The following is a 23,982-nucleotide window of genomic DNA, read 5'->3' on the forward strand; positions in this document are numbered from 1 at the left end:
AATACTGTTTCAAGGACTATACGTAGATAGCGCTCCGTAACGACCGAGAGGCATAAAAAGTGTGAAAGTCGTTTTGGTGGGGATGAAGCCGGGGCATTGAACAAAGGTTGGCTGCGTCGGTCGTGGAGCCGGCGGCGCATTCACGATTCAAACATGGCAGCGGCTACTAGCGTTGTCGTGCTCGACAGGGGCAACAATACCACCTGCACGATTAATTTACACGGTGTGTGCGCGCGTACAAATTACCGCAAACGAACAGATCTGCGAGTTCACCGTCAAACTTCTTCAGCATTCCTTTTGAAAACGTTGATCGGCAACGCAGCGACCTAGTATTTTTTTGCGCGAGCCGTTTTTATCCCGACAGGGTATATTCCACATCATCGGTTATCGTTACAGAAATATGTCAAACAAACAGTGCTAGACGACCGGCAGTCCTCGATTGTACACACCGCGATGCGTTGACAACGTGCCGCTCCCAGATCTGGTTCGCGTTTTCACAAATATTATCCGGGAGTACGAAGTGTGTGCGCGCCTTTACTCGGGAGCCTAACCTCTAGTTTTTGTGCAGTTCTACGTGCATTTGCGGTTTCGTATACAGATATATATATACGCATATATTCACGAGCTTCGAATTTTGCCGTAGATACGAGGTGTTGTTTCTGCATTATTCGCCTGTGTCCTGCGGGATTAGTTGAATTTGAATGTCATTCGAGACATCCACTCGATGTTGTTGTAAACAGGCCTCAGATTTTTAAAAAATTTTTGTCTATGAATGACAGTTACGTGACAAGCGTGCGCGACGGTAGTTACATATCGGTTGTGAATTAATGCTTAATAAAAAGTTCACTGTCATGCTCGAGAGTTATGGCAATAAGAGAGCTGGATCTTTCATACTGATGAAACTTCTTTATTTTTTTAGGGGCTACGGTGGTATCCTGGCGAGTGAATAATCAAGAACAACTGTTCGTAAGGTAAGTTTTGATATTTGTTCTAGTCATACTATAGATATTCGTCTTATGAATATTCTCTACTTACGATTACATAACAATCACTGTTTCTCGAAGAAAAGATAGGATGCACTTCTAAAAATTCGCAGTAACAGTATATTGCAAATAAAATGAAAACATTGTTAGGTTTGAATTTAAACATTCGATTTCTGAAGTAGAGGTCATTTGAAAGTCGTAATACATCATTTTAATACGAATTCTTCTAAATACATTTTCGAAAACGGGAGTTGAGTATCGAGTCATTTTGTACACATAAATATAACAAGTTAAATCATCGCAAGATCATTTTCTTTTTGTTTCGCACATATGTAATTGTGAATATTTTTAAGTCACGGGCCAATTGAACAATTTTACGTAATAAAAATCGGATACAGGAAGTTTACTTGAAATTCGATCGGCACTGTGTACCGCGTATGTACGATATTAAAAGTATTAAATTTCGCTACAGCAGAAGTTTATTTTGTAAAACAAACATCGAGAAATTGAAAAATACGGAAGTTTGCCACACGGATGCACTATACATACATACGTATGTATCTACCATTAATATTATAAGCTCAATAATTTCAGTAGTTTCTTTTTGTATATTAGTTACAAATAAATTCAAGACGAAACAATGAAATAAAATAAATGGTATAAAAGCATCAAAATTGAGATTTAGTTAATACATCGCTTTACAGCGCTATAGAGTGTTACGATAGCGGGGAGAATTTGTTGCCACAATAAAATGGTGGAATGGCCATCGGAGAAAGTGACAATATAATTGAAAACAACCGTTTCACTCGATTTACGCTTGACTTTTGTTATACATCGTAGCTTTCTTTTCAGTTTACATGCATTGGTTGAATGTGAAATTGCTTTACATCAAACGATTTAATAAATAAAGGACGGTATAAAAGAAAAATCAAAGTCCATTGATCTCATCAAGTAAATGAGTAAATACTTTCAACCGGTGGTGCATTTTTGCAAATAATATTAAATTACGTATTGCTTCGGATCTACATACATATAGTGTAATATCAACATTTTCCATAAATTAATCCTGCCTTTTTTGGATCCCTTCGATTCAATGCGATTTACAGTCGTTTGTCATTATCACGATTGTGTAATATTTACGTTTTACGTTTGAAAAATATCTGAGGGAAATCCTGGAAAATTAATATAAATAAAATTGTGACAGAGTTCTATGTAGCCTCAATACAAATTTGAGATTGCATAAAGATCCACAGATAATTGTACATCAAAATCTTTACGTAGTTAAATGATTATAAAATCCAAGAAAATCTTTCCATTAAAAAATATTAACGTTACTTTTACCACACGAAATGAATGTTTCCCTCAATCCGGTCTACGACATAAAGCAATCTAGCAATCCAGTAATCCAGTTATCATTTTGCTCTCGTCATGCTACGTTCTACATCTCGCGTTCGAACAATTATGACCGAAGCACAATAGTTTATAGCGCAATTCTAGCTGACCAAAATAATTCTTTTCTCTATATTTCGAATAATAATTATATATAGGAAACAAAAATATATTCATTTATAAAAATGGCTTTTCAAGAAGTTACTGCTTGTGTCTATATTGTACTTAAAAAAAAACAGCGTTACGCTGAACTTATTAATACATAATTATAATATATATATATATAAAGTACATATGTAATGTATATAGTGTAATAAAACATTATAATTACATGAATACAAACATATACAAAGTAATCCCACCTTTATTGAGTCTGATTCGTGTTCTTCACTTCCAGCATTATATTTAACTATATTCTAGCTGTATTATGATTACAGTATAACTAAATTCTTTATTACCTCAAATTTACAAGTATACAATACATATATAAATAAACAATTATGATATATACATAAAAGGTGTATAATACAAACGTATATTCACGTAGAAGGAAGTGTAACAAGAATCGTTTTGCTCAGTTAGAATCGCGTTTTAGACCACTGTGCGAAGAGTTCTCTCTCTCTCGAGGAGATTCGTGTGTCTTCGATTTCCATCGATAGGCGCATTGTTCAAAACAGTAGTAACTATTCGGCGCAGTAATAAGAGCCAAGATATATACGCGACGAGTAAGACAAGTGTGCACACCTGCCCAAGAAAGAATCGCGTAAAAGCGCGGTGCCCGTGACGATCGTTTTAAAAGCGGCAGTCCGGGAGCAGACGTTGAAAAAACTGACGGAGCGAAGGCAAGGGCGCTCTGGACCAGTACATACCTTTTACACGAGGTTCAGGGCCCCTTGCCAGTTGCCAGTCATCGGTTCTTCCGACACTTAAAGGCGCTGTTGAGACCATCTGTCTGTCTCTTTCGCCGTTCCTCCGGATACACGCGGCGATATTCTCGCTACGGATGCCGAAATCTATCCCAACGACACGGAAAAATCATGGGAAAACTGTGACTCCAAGGATCGGTGATTGACCCTCCGAATTGCTGATGCTGACTCCATTTTGGGTCATTGAACTGTCGAAATTCTGAATTTCTAACAACTATTTTAGTAACGGAAGTATCCAGTTATGATTTTCCAATAGTTATTTTAACACTAGAACTATCGAGTTCGGATTTTATAACATTATTTTATTTTAGCACTAGGTGTATCGAGCTCTAACAGAGTGCGGAGAAAATTCTGATCTTACATCTGTATATTTATATTCAGCTATTTTGAAAATAAGGACACTTCAATTTAATCCGCGATATATTTTACTGCAAAACTGAAGAATAAAATTTACATTGAGTGTGTTTAAAGCTTGCTCCTTCTGCTTCAATACATTTTCGAAGCAATTTTCGAAAATTATTCATGATTGTCGCACACTCGGTAATTATGATTTCGTTCCATGCAATTTGTAAAACTAGTTTTATCTCATTCGTCAACTCGAATGATTGGGAGGAGAGATCTTCTACCTTCAATAATAATAATTTTAATCCTTCTCTTTTTACCGTTCTCTCTACCTCCTTTTTTCAGTATCCGGTAGTCATAACTAGGCTGCGAATCTTGCAGAATAACAATTTTCTGCATTGGTTGCAAGAAACAGGAACTGAATAAACCTTTATTTCTGTTTCGAATAATTTTAACAAGTTTTAAATAATATAATGGAACTAAAAAAAAGCTTCCTTTATTAATTAAACGTTGTAAAAGAGAAATAAAAATGCTGCTTGACATTGTAAATTTATACGTTCTCTTGCATTCAGAAAAGCTGCACATGCGATAAATGCATAAGAATCCGCAGTCTAGTAATTGTATAATGCAGAACGCTGAAAATTAAACGAAAAATTGATTCTGTGTATTAATAAGTACAGTTTCTTAGGATAGATCAGCATAATGAATTTTTCGAATACTGGATAAGCTGGTTTCGAGTGCAGATATAAATAGTTTCGAAGTTAAATTTGTTCATCTTCGATCATAATCGTGACATTGTGCATCGTGGCGAAAACGGTGGACAAGCCGGCTTGTAATTTACTCCAATTTCCGTAGAAACGGCTATAAAAGTTACGTCGGTATGTCTGACGTGATATGGATCTCTGCATCCGTGACGCGTCACCGAAACAGGCTATTGTCATCATTAGACTGCGGATTTTATGCATTTATTGCATCCACGATCATCCGAAAATTTCTATTATTAGACCTTCAAACACATCTTACTTGATTTGAACAGAAACAGTGATAAAGTAAATGAACTTCGATTGGAAATTCTACGAATTAGTAAAAATTCATTGCATGAAGATCGTGAACAACTAGATCTCGCAATCATCTTTTATTAATCTTGTCTTAATCGTATTCTAATAATTTTATATACGTTGCAATTAATCGATGAATCTGAACAAAAGGGGCGAGCGTCATTGAATAACATATAATTTTGAATACGTAAAAGAAATTGAATTTGTTTGATAAAGTAGGAATATGCTAACCGTCTTAGAAGCACAGGAAAAAACAGATGTTTCCCTTCTTACGATTTCACCACTGCAGGAAGTGCTCATATGGTAGTTTCATCTATGTTCAACATCTGTGTACTTTAACGCAAGAGCTGAACGGAGAAACGAAACCGTGAAATTCGAGAAGAACTTCTATGGGAAACCAGTTCGCGTCATAACGTGCGTTTCATTCAAACTGTTCAGAATTTTCTATCATTTCTTGTTTAACGCTTGAATGGCAGAACTAGAGTCCATCTGGACCCAAAGTATAAATATTTTTATTGGACCATTCAGTTTCTGACAATTTAAATTGTTACATGTTTTATTAAGGTTTACTGAAAAATTAATGCTTCTGGAAGAAATACCTTAATGAATATATTGCGAAAAAAATCATGAACAAAATTATAAATGATCCTAAACATACTGAGTTGTATTTTTATCGAAAGGGCCTCCTGTTCAAAGCATGTCTACAAATTTCTATTAATTCTCCGACACCACCATCATACCATAAATATTGTATAGTGTTTAGTGATTAGTTATTAGCATTTTTTTCCGTCATTTAAATAGATTAAATTAAAATTGACACGTTCAATCACAGTCCATATAAGTGTCTAACATGATTCGATTTTCTAAATTCCATTCAAAAATACGTCTTCTTATTCATATTTATTGATTCCACGTTCTTCTTTAATTCTTTATCCTACCACGCAACCATAAACCTCGCTTCGTCTTTATGAAGGATCGCATCGTGCTTAACAATATCGAACAAATCTAACGTGTGCATGATTTCTAACAAAATGAGAACAAACAGTTTACCATCCAACAATATTAAATTACGATGAACCTTATAAATTAGCTTTTAATTTAACTTCAGAAACCCCGTCTTCATCTTTTTTTCTGTCTTGTATGTCATTGACTATCAATTTCTTTGATCATCTCCATATCCTTTCTCCATCAATACGGAGATCTCCTACTGTTAGGTTTTCCAATGAAAAAATTATTTCGCATTGAAATATTCCCATCTACACCGTGCAAACTGAATAGCGTAGAATCAGTTTCGATCGTATTAATAGAGAACCATGAATAGCCTGCGAATCTTTATGCAAAATGAAAATTATCTGCATTAATTGCAGAAAATAAATATTGTATAGAGGTTGATTCCTTCTTCTATTAACCTTAACAAATTGCGAAGAATACAATAGTGTCTTTAAATTCTTCTATAGCTTCGATTGTTTCGTATTTGGCATATTCATCCTCGATTTAAAATCTCCGATACTTTTGTAAAACAAAAAATTACAAATGTGTCTACTGTGTATTTAACAAGAAGTAGTAAAGGAAAGGTAAAATTAAAGATTAAATTAAAGGTTAAATTAAAAAAATATTTCGAACACGAATTCCATATTTCGCGTTAGAAGACTTTATCCTGTACTGTTCAACTTTTGTTCTATGGAACACTGTGCGTCGCACAGAAAGCGATAGAACCGAATAATCGCATGCCCGCAATAGCCATTCGATGGTTTAGTAATACGCGACACGCGTTCGGACAATCCGTTCAATCGGATTAATTGCTCGAACGTTGCTTTGAAACTTTTTTTCAACGTCGGAACGAAACCGTGGCCGATTCTGGCTCGGCTCGTTGTCGCGAGAGCAAGATGCGCGAAACAGAAAGTGCGCGTATTTGATTTTGGCGAGCAGGGTGCACGCGCACGCGAGACACTCGAAATTTTGAAAAGCGAGCAATGCGTGTATACACGGCTCACAGTGCTCTGTAGACGGAAAATAATGCTGTGGAGCGTTCAGAGCAGAATCCAGTTGAATGGGAATGTTGTAGAATGCCGGCAAAAACCGCAGGCCCTGGGGATCATTAGTCTATGGCCGAGCCTATAACCCATCGCGGTATTATACCGGGTGAAACCTCAGCAAGTGATCTTTGTTCGAAACAAATCAACCGGTAAACAAAGGGGTAGCCTGGGTGCACGCGGAATCAAGTGTGCGAAATCTGTTTTTATTTCTACACCACCTAAGTGGTGTTATGATAACGCCCGGATATACAAATTCACCAGTTTTCTTCTCTAAATATTCTAGAACGTTCGATTTTTTTCTTTGTATCGTTAGTGAATGTGCATTTGAGCTGCATGTTCGTTAAAGCAATCGTCCATGTGTCGTTATTTAATCGGCAGAGGATATTATCGTAAGCGAGCTGCTTTGGCAATGAGTTCGTACATCCCTGAACACAATTCCAGCATCATCTTTTTTGAAAGTGTAATGCTACTCCTAATAAAAAGTGTTCGAACACCTTTTGAGACGCAATAACATTTTTAAAACTGAACTAAATTATTTGTATATTTTGGGAATGTTAGAGGTTACTGCATTAAGAAGGTGTTTTATCACATGGCTGTGTAATCTTTTTTTGCAACAGACTGTTACATTAAATATTATTCATCTTCTTTTTTTAACAAATCTATACCTTGGAAAACGATTTCAAGAAATTTTCGCTGATTAGCAAATCAACGTAACCGAATCTGAGAATCCCGAATCGGAGGATATCGACTAATTTCAAGAACATTATAAAATTACTAATTTCATATTTCGCAAATGCATATTGGACATTCGTGAGACTATTTCGTTTACGAAATATGGCTGAATAGCCATATTGTAGCCGCTCCAAATCGAATCAGCATTCTCTTAGGCAGAAACCACGCGAAGAATTTTTGCACTAGCCTGTTCCGATGCGTTTCACAGCGAGCAGTGTTGAGTCACGTACAATTCCGTTGACTTTTATGCACTTTGTACTGATTTTAATAATTCCACGCTCACACGCTTCGCTTTTTATGGTCGCGAGCGCGTTGCGAGCCTAGAAACGCACGAATCCTCCGATCTCTGAGGACAGAGGAAGAAATTCTCGACACGCGATTTCCAATGAAGATTCTTGCGGTTCTGTTATTAAGAGTTCTATGCAGAATAGTGATCCCTTCTTCTTTCCTGTTCGAGCCGAAGGAGTTCGCCGGGAACTTATGAATGACGGCCGGCGCTCGTTCGCGCCGTTAACCTAATTTTTACTGCCTGCTCATTAGAGCCAGTGAATTGTCGTTTAACAAAATTCATGCGACCGGTCAGCTGTCGCGACAAGATTTGAAATCCGGGCAACGAGGGCGACGAGCGCAGTGTAACACTATCATTCGCGAAGAATTCGCTCGTTCACGGCCCACTCGTCCACTTAGGCCCACTGATTATGCACCGGCGCGGTCTGTGTCCCAAAGAAAGCCGCCAAATCGCTCGTTATCGCGATCTCGCAATAAACCCGTTACGTTCTTTGCACGTAGCTTGAATTGTCCTCCCGGCCGAAGAACTCCGCGCTACTTCACCTTTTGTTTCCATGTTTAATCTCGACGAAGTTCAATTTGTTTACTTTATGTTGAACCCTTTTTACTGGAACTTTTCTTCAGTGGAACCTGCGCAACGCGAGGATTTTATTTCTTGCCTCGAAATTCGACTTGCCGTGGTTCCACCGTGTCATTATCCTAATTTTTACGAGCTCGGCTCGGTGTGTGGGAATTATCGGGTTGTAATCACCGACCAATTATCCATTGTTGGGGATTATTGTCAGGGAACAGGTGTTTATCGTTGTTCAGTTTTTTATTGTCATTATTATCATTGTTCGAGGCCAGGAATTGAGAATCTGGTTGCAGCGAATCGTTATATTATACAGTGTGACTTTATAGTATGTACGAAAACGGGCATTCAGTAGACACCGATCTTAAAAGTACGTGGCTTGTATTATGAAAATCTTCATACATCGGTGTTCGTTGTTAATTAATTGTAATATTGTACATCATTGAACTCTAAAAAGCTAGTGTACTCCATCTATCCTCTCTATCAATAGCAATCGTCGTGAAACAACCCAGCATCATTCCACATTATTACTGTGAGGATTTTATGCGTTTATGGCAGAAACAAGTAGGTTGAATGCAAAATCGCTTAAATATTCAATTCAAACTCATTGAAATGATTAAGAAAAGAAATAAATGTCTTTAGATACATAATCTACTAAATATGAATGTTTTTCTAAATCCAATCCAAATTTTTATTCTTGTGTTACCAAAATCTAGAAATAAGACTGGATTGAGACATACGATAAACAAAACCTGCCACGTTCTAGTAGGGAAATTAGTATGGACGAAGAAGTGCTAATCGATACAGCTGTGAAAGAAATCATAGTGCAAGACAATTTTTATTTTGCATAATGATTCGCGGTTTAGATTTCGTTCAAACGTTTAATCCTTCAGTTTCATCATAATTTAACACTTCATCTATCGGCAGTTTTCTAACGGTTCTTATAAAATCGACGACCAACAGTGAAAAATTTCTAACAAAAATTGCTCAGAAACTACAATAATCTCGTTCGTAATCCATCAAATTATTTACATTAATATAAATGTAACAAGGTCTATCGAAATTATTATGTAAAAGAAAATTATCGAGCTTCTCTTATCGAGCCACAGTTCAGTTATTGAGAAGCCTATTAATAGGCTTCCGCTAAATAAAGTGTTAACGAATTCAGTCAGAGTCATTCATCAACAATATGATCATTGTTCGTTGAAGAGACATTTTCATTAGACGGTTTGCTTATTCAATCAAGCAAAAGCTTCTATTTCATGAAATCAATTCATAATTGATAATTTACCGACCGTTGCATAAATGCGAACCCAAGCGAACCGTGGTCGAGCCCGAAACGAGCCCCGGCTTATTTCAGTACGCCCAACTACCCTGTCGCGTATGTATAAGTTCTCGTTGAAGTAGGGTCGTCCGTCGATATCGGTCGTTTTATTGTCGGGAGTTTATGGTCGCGATGACGTCGGAAAATTCGTGCGGCTATACGATTTTTTACCGTAAACGTTTTCGTTTATCAGCAGCTGTTGGGATCGCGGCTCCGGTCGTAGTTCCGCACGAACGTTTTCGCAGGGCGAGGGCAAGTCCGTGGCGTAGAATGGTCGCCACGGTGCAGGCAACCCGGTGTAAACGTGTCCGACCTAGTATAAATAGGTTTGCTTCTTGCCCGCCTTAGTTAAACAAAGTTCCACCGCGCCAGGAACCATTGGCAGAGGAGAAGTTCGGGAGAGGAGAGCCTTGCTAATCCTGCCTGCTTGCCTCTCTCCTGGCGCTGGCTGTACTGTTGCTGTTGCTTCCACTATAGGGGAGCGGCCGCCGATGTAGCTGATGCTCCCCGGCGCGGTACTGTTACCATTGAAAAGAGGAAAACGCAAAAACTGTCAGCTTCCAGTCGAAACTTCGAGCTACCACCGTTCGTGTTTACCGGGTAGCCACGTCGAACTCGAGGAAACCGGTGGTCCGCGATGTTCACGCGTTCTGTAATCGAACGGAATCGTTGCTTCGCTCGTAACATCCGATGTGACCGTTCGTAATTACGTTGATCTGTCCTTCGACTTCCGACGATGTCACCTAGCCTACCTACACTATACAAAATCGGAATTTGCATAAACGTCTGCAATGTTGCATTCGGTTTACATAATTTCTGATTAAATTGCAGGTTTTATGCAGTGATGGGTAGCTGGTAATAATGCGCAACCGTCGCGAAAATATCGTGATCGCGATATCGTTCTCAAGTATCTTGATAGTCGAGAATGTCGAGATCCTCAAACATTTTTGAGAATCTCCGGAACATCGAAATCTTCATTTTGGTTTAGCTGTGCTGCATGCAATCGCCGTTTCAGACGTTTAGAGTAAAAGTTATCCCATTATTTTAGATTATATAATTTAAAACTTCCTATAAGATCCACACAACGTCTGGTGATTTGTGACAGTCGAAAAATCGATCCTCACGCTTGAGTCCATAAAAGTTATACAAAATTGAAATAACTCTATTTATTTGTTCAATTAATAAAAAGAACTCATTAACACACAAGGAATTGATAAATTTGGTTACAGTAAATACCGCTCGCTAGGTAGAAAAGTTGTTATCAAAAGTGTTTCGTTAAATCACGCTTTCATAATATGAGAATAGAGAAGATCTTGCTGACTCTTGGGTTCCGTACATTCTAACAAACTTTGTTGATGTTTGATAGATCGTAATAACAATTTAGTCATAAGTTATTGTTTCCTGCAAAGATGTAGACTGTTTAATGAATTTTTCGATATCGGTAGCAATTTCAGTAGCCAGCCAGTGGCTTGTTCTAAACGACATAGTTTCTTCATCACTTCTTGCATGATCTGTATTTAGAACAGAATCATTAATCTCTTTTTAGGTGTAACGGAATTGTTGGAAGAGCCATTAATGCACTTCCGGTAAGGTATAGTGTTATTGGATAATTTATTGTTTATCGAGTCTACGACTTCTTTTAGATGTAACAAATGCAATCACGAAAGAAATGCTATTAACGTACTTCTAGTAGGTATAGCGTGAAATTCTTTGGAAAAATAATTTATTGTTCGTTAGGGGATTAAGGTTTGCTGTTTTATTTATCTGTTGTGAAATATTAACTAAAATAATTCAAATTTCGAAGAGAAATATTGTTAATTCTCTCTGTAAATTTTCCGTACACGTTGGACATCATTCAGTAGTTCGCTGTCGTAGCCGTTCCAACTAGGAGCAACGCAAAAACTCTATTGCAGCGCACGGTTAAGGTAGGGAAACTGGAACCTCGGTGTACATGCACCGGGTGCCATTTTAAATAAACCGTGCTGAACAATAGAATACTGAATTTATGAGAAATAAAGGCTGAACGATGTTGAGTATTAAGGGGACTGAACAGGGACGGCGCATAACGAGGTTGTCATCAGTGTGATACGTTAGATTAGATTTTATCAAATGAAGAAATTTTATGTTTATAGATTATAATTTTCATGATTAAGGCTGAACTATAAATATGCATACAAAATAGATATTCCTTGGTGTTATTGATAAGTTTACTGAACACACAAATGAAAACAAGAAGAAATATTTTATAACAATCTGTACACTGATTTTACGGAAACATGTATGATATTCTTACAAAATTTGTTCATTCTGTCGAAGGTTGACGCTAGAATTAAGTGATTGCAAATAATAAAATATTATTATTTTATAGTTTCCACCATAGCTCTTTAATCTTGAAAGAATATCATACATGTTTTCGTAATATCAACGTACGGAGTGTTACAACAAATTCCTTCACGTTTTCATTTATGTCGGAATAAAATAAATAAATGAATGAATAAAAGTAGTAAAGTTCATACACTATATTGTTGATAAAGTATTCCGCACGAATTCGCGCACATGTGCAATTACAGCACTCATGTTTTCGAAGCAGTGGCTTTTCAAGTGCTTCTACGTTCTTATTTACTCAACCTTCTACTCATTTCTTGAAATAAGTGTTTTGGAAATGCCGCGTCGTGTTTAAACCTGTTTACAGAACCTAACCTACCGTACGTTTACTAATTACACGAGTTTTTAGTCTTGAAAGCTCGAGCAATAAAGTTTGCCCTGAAATATTAACCGATGTTACTAATATATTCATTTAGTCGAGGCTCGGAAATATTTATTCATTTTACAAGAACTGAAAACTATTTAATAAACAGGAAAAATATATGTGTATGATAATCTAATTTGTATAGAACGTCTCTTCTGCATTGAAGTTATTTGAAAAGAAGGAATATCGTTAACAAAATTGAAACGATTCATAAACTACGAATTTGTATGTATTATTTATATTTATAGCACACGTAGATAATTGTATCGAATTGGAAATTATCGATTAAATATTCTCCCATTAAATCTTCGAAAATGATTGAACAATAACCGTAATGGCGACAGCACTAACCTTGCCCGGACACGCTCGTAAATTACGGATTCATAAGCTAATGGTTCTTTTTCTATAAACAGAACGCAATCAATTAACGATAACATCGGCGTTTTTTTTATTGACACGTAGTACACAATCAGAATTAAAAATTATACACTTACGGGGGAGATGAATTTTGATATCACGAAATGTCGATGCGTCGTACATGAGTATCCTCATCGACGACGTTTAAAATTCACATAATTCAATTCCGACTGCTCTAGATTTCAATTCTACGTAAAGCAGTATTATTGTGTAATATTCATTTGCTGCCTATCGAGCATCTGAATAATTATATACCTATATTTATGCAGTGCTAACAAGTTTTATGCAATGCGTTATTAATAAATCGAGATTACCGATCTAAATAAATTCAAGGAAAAAAAATGGGTGTCTGCATTGCTTCATTATACAACCTTATTTAAACGTATATTATGTGCAACGTTTTTTGTTCGAACCTCTTTAAACGTGATTATAGGAAATTGATTTTCTTTGATTCGATCTATAAGATGTTGAAAAGAAATGTTAAAGGTTCAATTGATTGAGAAACGGCTGGGTTCTATCTAATATATCATCTCATTTACTAGAGACTGAAGCAAGATTGAATTTTATGCGAACACAATTCCAGATTCATAATTAATACATTCAATTAGGTAAGTCTAAAGTCTAATTCATCAGTTCAGAAGTGTAATCAGACATTATCGAACAGTGATGTTGGATCATCGAAGATCTGTCGTAGCACGATATAATTAAAGATTAAATTAATTTTGTCGCCATAGCAGTGGCGGATTTACCAATTGACTAATTAGACCGAAATGTACAGCAAGTTTTTGTCAGTGAAAACATTTCGTCAACTCGTGACGAAGCGTTTCAATAAATTCTAAAACGAAGCTAAATTGGTGCTCGTACACAAATATATCAAAGAAATTGCTCAAAAAGATTAGTACGAGTTGAAATGGACATCAATAATTCTGTACCGTAGTCAGTGACGATCGTTTCCTCAGAATGATCGAATCATTTCTTGGGGGATGTTATCGTATCAAGAAACGTATATCATATATCGTATCGTATACACAAGAAACTTCATAGCGCTTCTAGTTATTCTTACACCCTATCAATTAAAGTAGAGATTTCGTGTACTCGAACAAAAGTTTATGTAATAGAGAACTTAGCTGACAATTCATCACTCATGTAACCAGACAATCATATAACAAGTTCCCCGATATTTGCCGAAATACTAAATAATCGTTTATCAAGATGGTTTCTTAAAATCGATCTAAAGATGCGGTTTTGGTGAAGATTTCCTTGTCTACCTTGTTCGGTGCAAAGTAATTATTGATCCCCCTATCAGCAATTCTCTTTACAAATAAAAATGGACCCAGCTTCCTCAATAACTCGATGCTTGCCAAAATACTAAATGATCGTTTCTGAAGACGATATCTTGGATTTGACCAAGAGACGTGATTTTCGTGAACATTACCTTGATTTACTCTACGCAAAGTGATTATTGGTCTTCCTGTCAACAATTCTCCCCACAAATAAATATGGCGCCAGCTACCTTGGTTTCCAGATCGTTGCCAAAATACTAAATGATCTTTTGTTAAGTTATAGTTTCTTGGATTCCATCTAGAGGCATGATTTTGATGAACGTTTTCACGATTTACTTTGCGCGAAGTGATTATTGGTCCCCCTGTCTACCATTATCGACGCAGATAAAAATTGTCCTGGTTTTTTTTAGTTCCCTGATGTTAGCTAAAGTACTAAACGATCATTTGTCGAGATAGTTCCTTCGATCCGATCGGTAGGTGTGGTTTTGGTGAAAATTTTCTTGATTTACTCTGCGCGAAAGGGCATTCTGTAGCATACCAGGCGTAACCGCGTTGAGAATTGGGTGCCGTTCACGAGCAGCAGCGGAGGGAGCAGCAGTAGCAACGGGGGATAACAGCAGCTAGAAACGAGCAGGAGGAGAGGTTGGAAACTGTGATGCCTGCAAAAAGCACGGCAGACAGCGCCGATCGTTTTTGCTTGGCGTCAGCCGCGTTCCTACCACCGCGTTGTACTTCGTGGTGGTACATCGCTCCCTCTCTTCATCTCTCTCTCTCTCTCTCTCTCTCTCTCTCTCCCTCTCTTTCTCTTCCTTCTCTCTCTCTCTCTCTCTCACTCTCTCTCTTCCTTCTCTCTCTCACTCTCTCTCTTCCTTCCTTCTCTCCCCCCCTCTCTCTATCTCTCTCCAATTCGCCTTCTCTCCTCGGCTTTCTCTTCTCGCCCCCTCCTTTCCTCCCTCAAGCCCTTCCTATATATTCCATTCGCCTCGAAAGATCGTGCAAACGGATGGGATTACCTCCACCTACTACAGTTTACGCATCCAGGAAAATAGATTACATTGTTGACTCGAAGGATGCGACGATATCCTCGCGCGACGCATTGATAACGAATATGTCGCATCCGAGAGTCAAGACGCGATCTTCCGGTCGATAATTGCTGCAAGCCCTTGGTCTTCCTTCGACGTGTTCACTGTTCGGTTGCTGACTCCCCTCCCCCTAGAAATCGCACGAAGTCAACGTAGTTTGGTTGCTGAAACGAAATTGACAATTTAATCATGGCGCTTCTTTGATCCCCTTTTGCATCTGTAAATTTTAATAAAACCTTGTTTTCTCAGTCGATTCTTGGTCAACATAGTACAGTGCGGTATCTTATAATGAACTAATTCGTTCTAGAACATCGTTCGTTATAACGTCCATTCGTTATAAGATGTTTGATTGATATTGATTGATAAATTACATTATCGAATATTATTACCAAATATACAGCCCAGTTATTACTGGATACAATGATTTCACATAAAATAAGATAAAATTCAACAAAAAGATATAAGAACTGTACTAAATATACATATTATAAATTTAATTTAAATTATATTTAAACTTTACACACCCAAACACACACACACACACAAATTGGACATACGTGTCAATTTATAAAAAATTACAAAGAAGAGGAAGCAGAGAAGTCGTCAATTCTGCTCTTATTGTATTTCCTCTCCTGCACTTTGATTTAATGAGAAAAACTGTTCGCTATAGCATTCGTTCGTTGTAGAATACTCCACTGTATAAGATAAAGTTGTTCAGAAGATAAGTGAATTAGTGGATCGAGTAGTCGTGCTTCATCATAGCCATTAATATTTTCATCTTCTTTCATGCCGCAGGTTCTCAGTACTTTTGCTAGACTATTCGCTATCTTGCTAGACAGTTGCGTAACTAATTCGATGAATTAGTGTTAGCTATCATTAGACTGTAGATCTTTATGCAGAAATAAAAATTTGTACTGGGCTGATAAGCAACGGTGTAGATTGTTTTTCGTCTCGGATGTAGCTAATTTTCGAAGTACTTATCTTTCACAAGCTGGCAACCACTTGAACCCACTATTTATTGCGACAGATGCGTACTGGAATAATAAAACAAGTGGAGGTCACTTACCATCAAATACTACTTCGTCAGATTATGTCTACAAAGTTGTTAATCGAGTCAAGATCAGAGTGCGAAAAGGAGATCAAAAATCTGAAATGAATTTTCCGGAAAGTTTATTTCCAGGGAAATAGTATTTGAACACGTATCTAGACACGTGTTGTGTATTATATGCCGACTTTGTCTGTCTATTGCACGCCATTTCTACTTGCTTTAGACAGGTTGTATCGCAACTTATCTCTTCGCCTGTGAATATTATAGAAACTGATTGCAACTATTTATAAATGTGACTTGTAGAAGTCACAAATGTCGACTTGTTAGTCGACCAAGTGTTTTTTCGCTTACAGTTTTCATGAAATGGAAATCACTGTTTGCTGTGATGATAGAGTTTTACATTCGCGCATCTGAACTAAGTACTATCTTAACACTTAGCCAACCGAATGAGGAGATCTCCCCGTTTTAAATTCAGTCGATTGACGATCGAATGGATGATTAATGAAAAATTAAAACTGATTGCTTAATTTTATTCAGATTTGCATGAGGTACGAATAAGTAATTGATACCATATGAGTTTTTTTAGTAATTTTTGCTCAATAGAATGAAATATCTTAATTTTATGAACATTTTTGAGGTCTCTAGCGCAATCGTGGAAGTGTTAAATGAGAACAATTGCATTCTCGTATTTAAGATTACCTCAAAAACAGAAGGTCCATGATTATTAATGGGATTGTTGTGGAATTTATAATCTTTGCATAGTTTCGTCGAACCGATCTAATATTTTAGGTATGAATGTGAATCCTAATTTCACGCATATTCCACGCGAACACGATTCCCCGATGGTATTCCGTTTGAGAGTCGTCTTCCCGGCCCCTGACAACATTGACTAATGGTTACCGCGTACCCGCCCCCGAACTTTATACTTTCTCTTTGCACATACATGAAGAAAGTAAAAGACGAAAGAAAGTAGATCTTTAAAAAAGACGAGGAAGAGCAGAGCAGAAAAGGAGAAACGTAAAAGCATTCGGAAGGAAAAAGACGGGAGACAAAGAGGGAACGATGAGAAACGGACGAACAATAGAACTAGAAGAAACATTATTAAATGAACAACGCGAAAAATGCTAGGAAATTAGAGCAAATGGTGATTGCAGAAGTTTGGAAAATTTGCATCTTCATGGATAATTATAAAAGAGTTCTGAAATATAATGTTATGTCACATGTTCACAATATTTGAATTACATTAGTTGATAACATGAAGGCATATTTACAGAAAGAGCATTGTAGAATTTGAGAATATTTGTAACATTATAAAGTACAAAATATAATAGACATCTCTTTTTACTAATAATATTGACGAATGGAAATCATTTAACTCTGTTTGAATTTGCATACATTTTGAAATACCAAACACAATAATACGATCCAGATATTTCTCAAAATTGTGAAATCATTCATCCAACGTTACTAAAACGCACTTTGCAACGCTTTCATAGAAAACACCTCTATCGTGTTTCAAAATGCAAATACGCCGTCTAACGATGTTCAACGCTCTAACGTGTACAAAAACATACAACTCATTATCTAATCAGCATTGAGCTATAAATATAACAGCGTCGAGTAGCAATGATCAATAATAATAAACATGGTTTTTTCGGTGACAAAACATGAATAGCTGCTGGAACCTGTAAATGTAAATGCACGAATTCAGAATACAAATGTCCGAAAGAATCAAAATCGATTACAAGTACGAATCTCTAATCAAGTGTTCTCTTGTACTTAAATCAACCATCAATTCTTTCTACGTTTCAGTAAGCAAGCTGTATTCGACGGAAAAAAGGCTATTAGAGGAGGCATACCATTTGTCTTCCGTAAGTACGCGCCACTAAAAAACAGCTTGGCGAAATAATTGCGATAAACATTAAACAATTTGTTTCAGCTTATATAATGCAAACTGTTCAATGATTTACTCTTAGATCATCTATTTAAAGATATGTATTCAATTGTATTTTTGTGCAAAACTAGATAGTATTCAATGAAAATCGCCTTAAAGAAATTATTTTCCCAGCTGAAAATATTCCTTTTATCATTGTTGTTTGACGATTGGGTCCGTAATGTGCAAAATATTAATTGTCCATTGATTTTCTGTGGATTAGCGCAATTCGGAGCATGGACGTTCGGGCCACCCCATGGATTCGCAAGAATCATCCGTTGGAATGTGGAAAAGTCACCCGAACGATTACCCAGCGGTGACGTTGAGGCAATATTCTCGATAATGGATAGCGAATTCACCCGTTCAATGTGGAATTACCCCTTTAGGTTAACGTACAGACTAATTCTCCGAGAAAAGGAACTACACTTTAACATCGGCGTGTACAACCCCAGCAAAGATCACACGTTTAGCTTTAACTTGTTGTTACACACCTACTTTAAAGTGCCGGACGTCAGGAGATGTCAAATCACTGGTCTCCACGGATGCACTTTTATCGACAAGGTATGCACAATTGGCATTGCATCTTCTACCATTTATTAAGCTCCTCTATTTTAACAGACTCGTAAGACCCCGAATCGTTCCCCCTTTCTCTAACCAAAACTTTACTTTAACTATTCCTCCATGAAAGCGAAACCAGACTTTTTACCCAGATCTTATATACATATTTCATGTGCATACTCTTTCTGCAGACGAGAGACAACCAAATCTTTCAAGAGGGCCGCGATGTAGTAACGGTATGCGAATGGACGGATAGAATTTACCAAAACACGCAACCGGAACACATCATCACCAACGTTGTGTCTGGTAGAAAAATGCGTGTGCAAAAGTACAATTTCCCGGATACGGTGGTGTGGAATCCGTGGCAAGAGAAGGCCCGCGACATCCCCGACTTCGGCGATGACGAATTTCCAAATATGATATGCGTGGAAAGCGGGCACGTCAGTAGCCCAGTGATATTATTACCTGGAACAGCTTTTGAAGCCAGTCAGATCTTACAGGTGACATAATTTTCTGTAAATGTAATCACTTTATCGTATACAGGCAGCAGACAGGTAATTTAGAGGATGATTCTTCACGTAACAAAATTAACGATCAAAGTTCTACCTGATTTGACTTATGCTTTCTAATGTAGATACATTAGGCAGATTTTCATTTGTAATTGTCTTTTAATTTCATATTGCATTTACCTTTTTATTACATTAGAAACTACGTAATAGAATTGCAACTTTTTCATACTAAATTACACCTTTTTTGGTTTGTATAAGTGTTTTTAATAGGTCCTTTAATCTCATGGAACGTAGTCTTGTAAACTTTTCCCCTTTTGTCAAACAATCTTCACAATGATGTTTCAGAACACACCTTAATATTAATGGAAGAATTACAAAAGTGTTTGTACATCGTAGGTAATGTGAGTAGAGGGTGGACCGACTTCGCACATAACATCCGGAAGTAATTCCAATGCATTGCATCCGGTCTCCTCTGCACCAGGTACCGTCTGGCGAACCGGTGCCGGGTGGCTATACATGTCACCGCCTCCACCTCCGCCACCACCACCGCCAACGTCCTCGACACATCAGTCGCACCTCCATGCGCATTGTATCGCTCAGACTTGCACTATATGTTCTCTTAATCTTTAAATCCTTATCACCCGAGAAAACAGCGATTATCTCGGTTATCGTGGCAATATTCTATTCTGTTATTGGTATTGAATGTCTCAGTACTTAGAATCGTGAACATTTCTTACTGTACAAAAAAATTAGATGCTACGTAGCTATTTGCATTTTATACTAACACAAAATATCGTCCCAATCACTAGAAAATTTTTGTAATCACTGGAATTTTGTTAAGTATCATCATCGGTTTAAAAATCATGTTCGACGTAATTGGATCTGAACAAATACAGTTTCAGATTATGTATATTTAGATTTATGAAAATTGTGATGTCAACGTACTTCAAACTTTTTAATTTCTCTTCGAGTAGACAAATAATTGAGTACATTTGTTCGAACAATAAATTCAGTAATCATAATGTTGGAAGGAAAGTATAATTCTTATTTATAAATACTTTCATTTCCGGGACAATTAATATTGTTACTCGTACAGTTCCTTTTCTACGTCGATTTCTATGGTATTATTCCAAAGTAGTAACGTGCAGAATGAAATTTATAAAATTCCAAAACTTTTCAGGACTCCAGAGGCTCTTCAATGCGCATTCATATGATAGTGTTACACAGCACTGCTGTTGTTACACAAATTAACGATAGATTTATTTAAATGTTTTATTCGAATAGTTGATTAATCAATTTCTTGACGCCAGCACAAATAATATGTATATCTTTTTAGTACATTCCATGCGCTATATATTTACAATGTTCTGATACAAAAAAAAAGAATCGAACTGCGCTATGCTGAACGCAATACCTGTCAACTGATAGGATTTTTCACTCATTTTGTTTTTTATTCGTAAAGCAACGCGTAAGGCGGAATTTTAGAAACACAACTAGGTATACTTTGAAGCATAAGTAGAGAATTTAATTGCATTATAAGCATTTACAATAATGGATGCAACACACTGACAAAGCGATACAGATATGGTGCTAATGTTACAGGTATAATATTGTAATGATAGATAGTTACAGTAATTAAGCTCAATCAGCATTCTTTATTATTGTTGTAGTGTTAGCAGCTGGAAAAAAAGAAACTTTTATCAGGTTTTCAAGTACGTTCTATCTTCTGTCTTACCTTGTGCAGAAGGATGAAAGCATACAGTAACAATATATCATCGAAATAGACGTAAGCAAATATTTATACCGTACATTATTATGATACTAGTATAAATAAGAAACAGAATAATTTCATGTGTGTGCGAAACATTTGTAAAAATATTATCTCGTCAACGTTTTATCCATTAACTAACTTTCTAGTGTGACGAGAAACGACTTCGAAAAACATACTAACACTTTGCCATTCAGTCATTAATACTTGGATCATTGTTAAGCACTATATTATACAAGGGATGTCTCGATAATTTAGTGCAAAACTTAGGATATATTTATGTTTCATTTTGGAGATAGGACATAATTTATAGGATATTATAATTCCAGTTACTGCAATAATAACTTCTTTTAATATTTTTGATAATCAAATAGCAAACACATTTTCATATTTTCGCATGTGAACTATTTTGCGTCGGCCAACGAATTAATACATTACGCAACTTAATGTCTGAATTCGCGAAATATCAACTAAGACGGTAACACATTCCCTAGAAAGAATTTTAGATTTAGCTTCACGACTATTACAGATTAATTAATATGTTTGAAAAATTCGGTTCAGAATTGTAATTCTGATAATTAAGTTCTGCATTACATTATTGAGTTATTCCATGCAGATAGCATTGATATACTGGAATTTTTAATCAAGGCTCCCAAGTGTAAGGAACGAGTTACATGACCACCTTTCATGCAATAATATACTAAATAAGAACTATTAATAATTTTGTTGCTCCTAAATAATTATTGAATATAATGATATCTCCTTTATCTGAATGATATACATTCCTTGTGTATATATTTGTTATTTTGTCAGAAACATATACAATAATGAATTAATAATCTTCTAAATAGAATTACAATTTTGAAACTGATTAATATCTTTGTATAACAAGTGATAAAAATTCCATAATTTTTTAAGTCAGTGGAAAAGAATTTTTTAAGGAAACGAAGTAAAATTAATATTAATCCCAGAAATAATAGATATTTATCCCATACAATATGCTGTCAATGGTCATTTTACAAGTAAGGCTTTTATCCAAAGAAAGTAAGACTGAAATTTAGCAGTTAGGCGAATTATTATAAAACAATGTTGCCAAGGAATTTTTCTTTTCCAATGACTTTTAAAATGTAACATTTCTCACTTTTCTCATTTATCATGCTTTAGCGATACTTAACGGTTTCATAAAAGAATTCAACTTATATTAGACCATTCAAATGTAAAATTATATTTGTTTTCTACAGTTAAAAAAAACGAATTCTCTTTATTAATTAAATGTTTAAAAATCTCTTACGTAAGAAAATACCTGACACATAATTATTAAATATTTTTACGGTAGATTAAAAATATTTATAGATGCCTAGAAAGAATGAGAATTTTTTCTAAATTTCATTCAATTTAATTTTTCTTAAATCCTACACCACTTGTCTCATTAGAGTGCCATTCATCGCGCATTAAATTAATTTTCACTAATTTTCATAAAAACACTCAAATATTTAATTCAGAGACAGTGGCATGTAACACATTTTTTTCATATTTTTAAATAAGGATTCATGCCACAATATTTTTCATCAATGTTGTTGTTTTTCATCAAGAATGTGTCATAGATTAAAATTTTCAAAAAAATCTGTACTTTTTTACTTTCAAAATTTAGTTAGAATGCTTATTATATACAACGAAATTAAATGTTGCTCATAAAACTTTTGGTGTAATGCGATTAAAACTTTGTTTTATTTAACGCGCGCATAACGTATGCAGTATTCGAACTTTTTATTATAACATAACATAAATGCTCAATATATAATGTCGTTCCTTACATGTTGAAAATTCAAAGATCTGTAATTATACAGGAGAAATAATTCTCCTTCTAGACATATTACGAAGCTAAAGCAACACCCAGAGAAAACTAAAAATGACATTGGGAATGCTTTAACAAATTAGGAATAAGTGAAATTGACTTTAATCTCAAAGAGACTACTTCATAAGGGTTTCGGTCTTTAGAGGCTAGACAGTATATTTGTCATACGACATGGCATATTACTTTTTTTCCCATGTTAGCAATAAGATTTGGTCTTCCAACAAGTGATACATATGGAACTACAAAATCACATGTTTTGTATTGCCTTGACATTGATATTCCAGATATCTGTAATTTGTACGAATATTTCCAATTTTCGATTAAACAATATGTTAAAAATGTACTCTTTCTGGGAAAGTGCAATAAAATATGGGAAATAAATATGAAGCAAGCCCTTTTTTAAGAAAATACTTTACATTGTCTTTACAAATTTTATAATGCTTATTATCTTATATTTTAACACAGTATAATACATTTGTTATGTTCACTTTGCACTAGTACTATGTTTTTAATCTCAGAAAAACAAACCGACATATTGAAGACATTAAGAAAGAGCAATAACAATAGTATTATCAAAATACATTGCCGCAGGATAAGTATTAAAAATTTCAAAATAAAGCAGACTTTTAATTGATGTAAACAACAAATGTGTAGAAATGCAAGATGTATATGAATATGGCTATACAATTTACATAACTATCTTTCGTGTTTTACTTTCTTGTAAAATAATTACCGTGTAAATTTATTGAGAATTATGTAGAAGATCGATGCTAGGCACAAGTGGAAAATTACGGAATTATTACTGCATAAGAGTAACAGTTATAAATAATAACAGCTGCGGATAGAATTTAAATGTTTAATAAATAAAAATAAATCAAACAAGTATGAAGTACAATGCTTGGAAGTTACCTAATACTGAATTCATATTTTCCGTTTCAAAGAAAAAAATACTTAAAAAAAAACAGATTTTTGGTTTCTTCTTTTTTTATCTTTTTCACTTCCAATTAATAAACCTGAAATACTCAAAAACAGTGCAAAGTTTTGAAGAGAACGATGTTAATTTTAAGCATTAATATTTAGTAATGTGATGTAGCAATAACAAATTCAACAGTTGCTTTTAAGAAAAAAATA

At 35.6% G+C, this 23,982-nt stretch overlaps 1 protein-coding gene across 3 annotated transcripts; it reads left to right on the forward strand.

Moving 5' to 3' along the window:
* The first annotated feature begins 70 nt into the window (after positions 1 to 70).
* On the forward strand, positions 71 to 23,238 carry LOC117229500 (uncharacterized). 3 transcript variants are annotated; one of them, XR_013032944.1, is made up of 7 exons: positions 71 to 223; positions 920 to 971; positions 18,041 to 18,099; positions 18,385 to 18,722; positions 18,911 to 19,219; positions 19,625 to 20,830; positions 20,899 to 23,238. XR_013032944.1 is itself a non-coding variant. In XM_033486014.2 (6 exons), the coding sequence occupies exons 1-6, from the start codon at positions 154 to 156 to the stop codon at positions 19,631 to 19,633; spliced, it is 837 nt and encodes a 278-aa protein (XP_033341905.1). In that variant the 5' UTR covers positions 71 to 153; the 3' UTR covers positions 19,634 to 23,238. The 3 variants fall into 3 exon arrangements, 2 of the variants coding, with proteins under 2 accessions (XP_033341905.1, XP_033341907.1); XM_033486014.2 differs by having other exon boundaries at positions 19,625 to 23,238; XM_033486016.2 differs by lacking the exon at positions 71 to 223 and adding an exon at positions 668 to 802 and having other exon boundaries at positions 19,625 to 23,238.
* The last annotated feature ends 744 nt before the right edge of the window (positions 23,239 to 23,982 follow it).

This window comes from Megalopta genalis, chromosome 3 (assembly GCF_051020955.1).
Source record: "Megalopta genalis isolate 19385.01 chromosome 3, iyMegGena1_principal, whole genome shotgun sequence".
Taxonomy (NCBI): domain Eukaryota; kingdom Metazoa; phylum Arthropoda; class Insecta; order Hymenoptera; family Halictidae; genus Megalopta; species Megalopta genalis.

What these genes read in the sequence shown, in the direction of transcription:
- LOC117229500 (XM_033486014.2), top strand. Translation starts at nt 154, where the DNA reads ATGGCAGCGGCTACTAGCGTTGTCGTGCTCGACAGGGGCAACAATACC. An exon ending in AGGCATACCATTTGTCTTCC is followed by an intron (nt 18,100 to 18,384) that starts GTAAGTACGCGC and finishes TCTGTGGATTAG; the next exon opens with CGCAATTCGGAGCATGGACG. An exon ending in GATGCACTTTTATCGACAAG is followed by an intron (nt 18,723 to 18,910) that starts GTATGCACAATT and finishes CTCTTTCTGCAG; the next exon opens with ACGAGAGACAACCAAATCTT.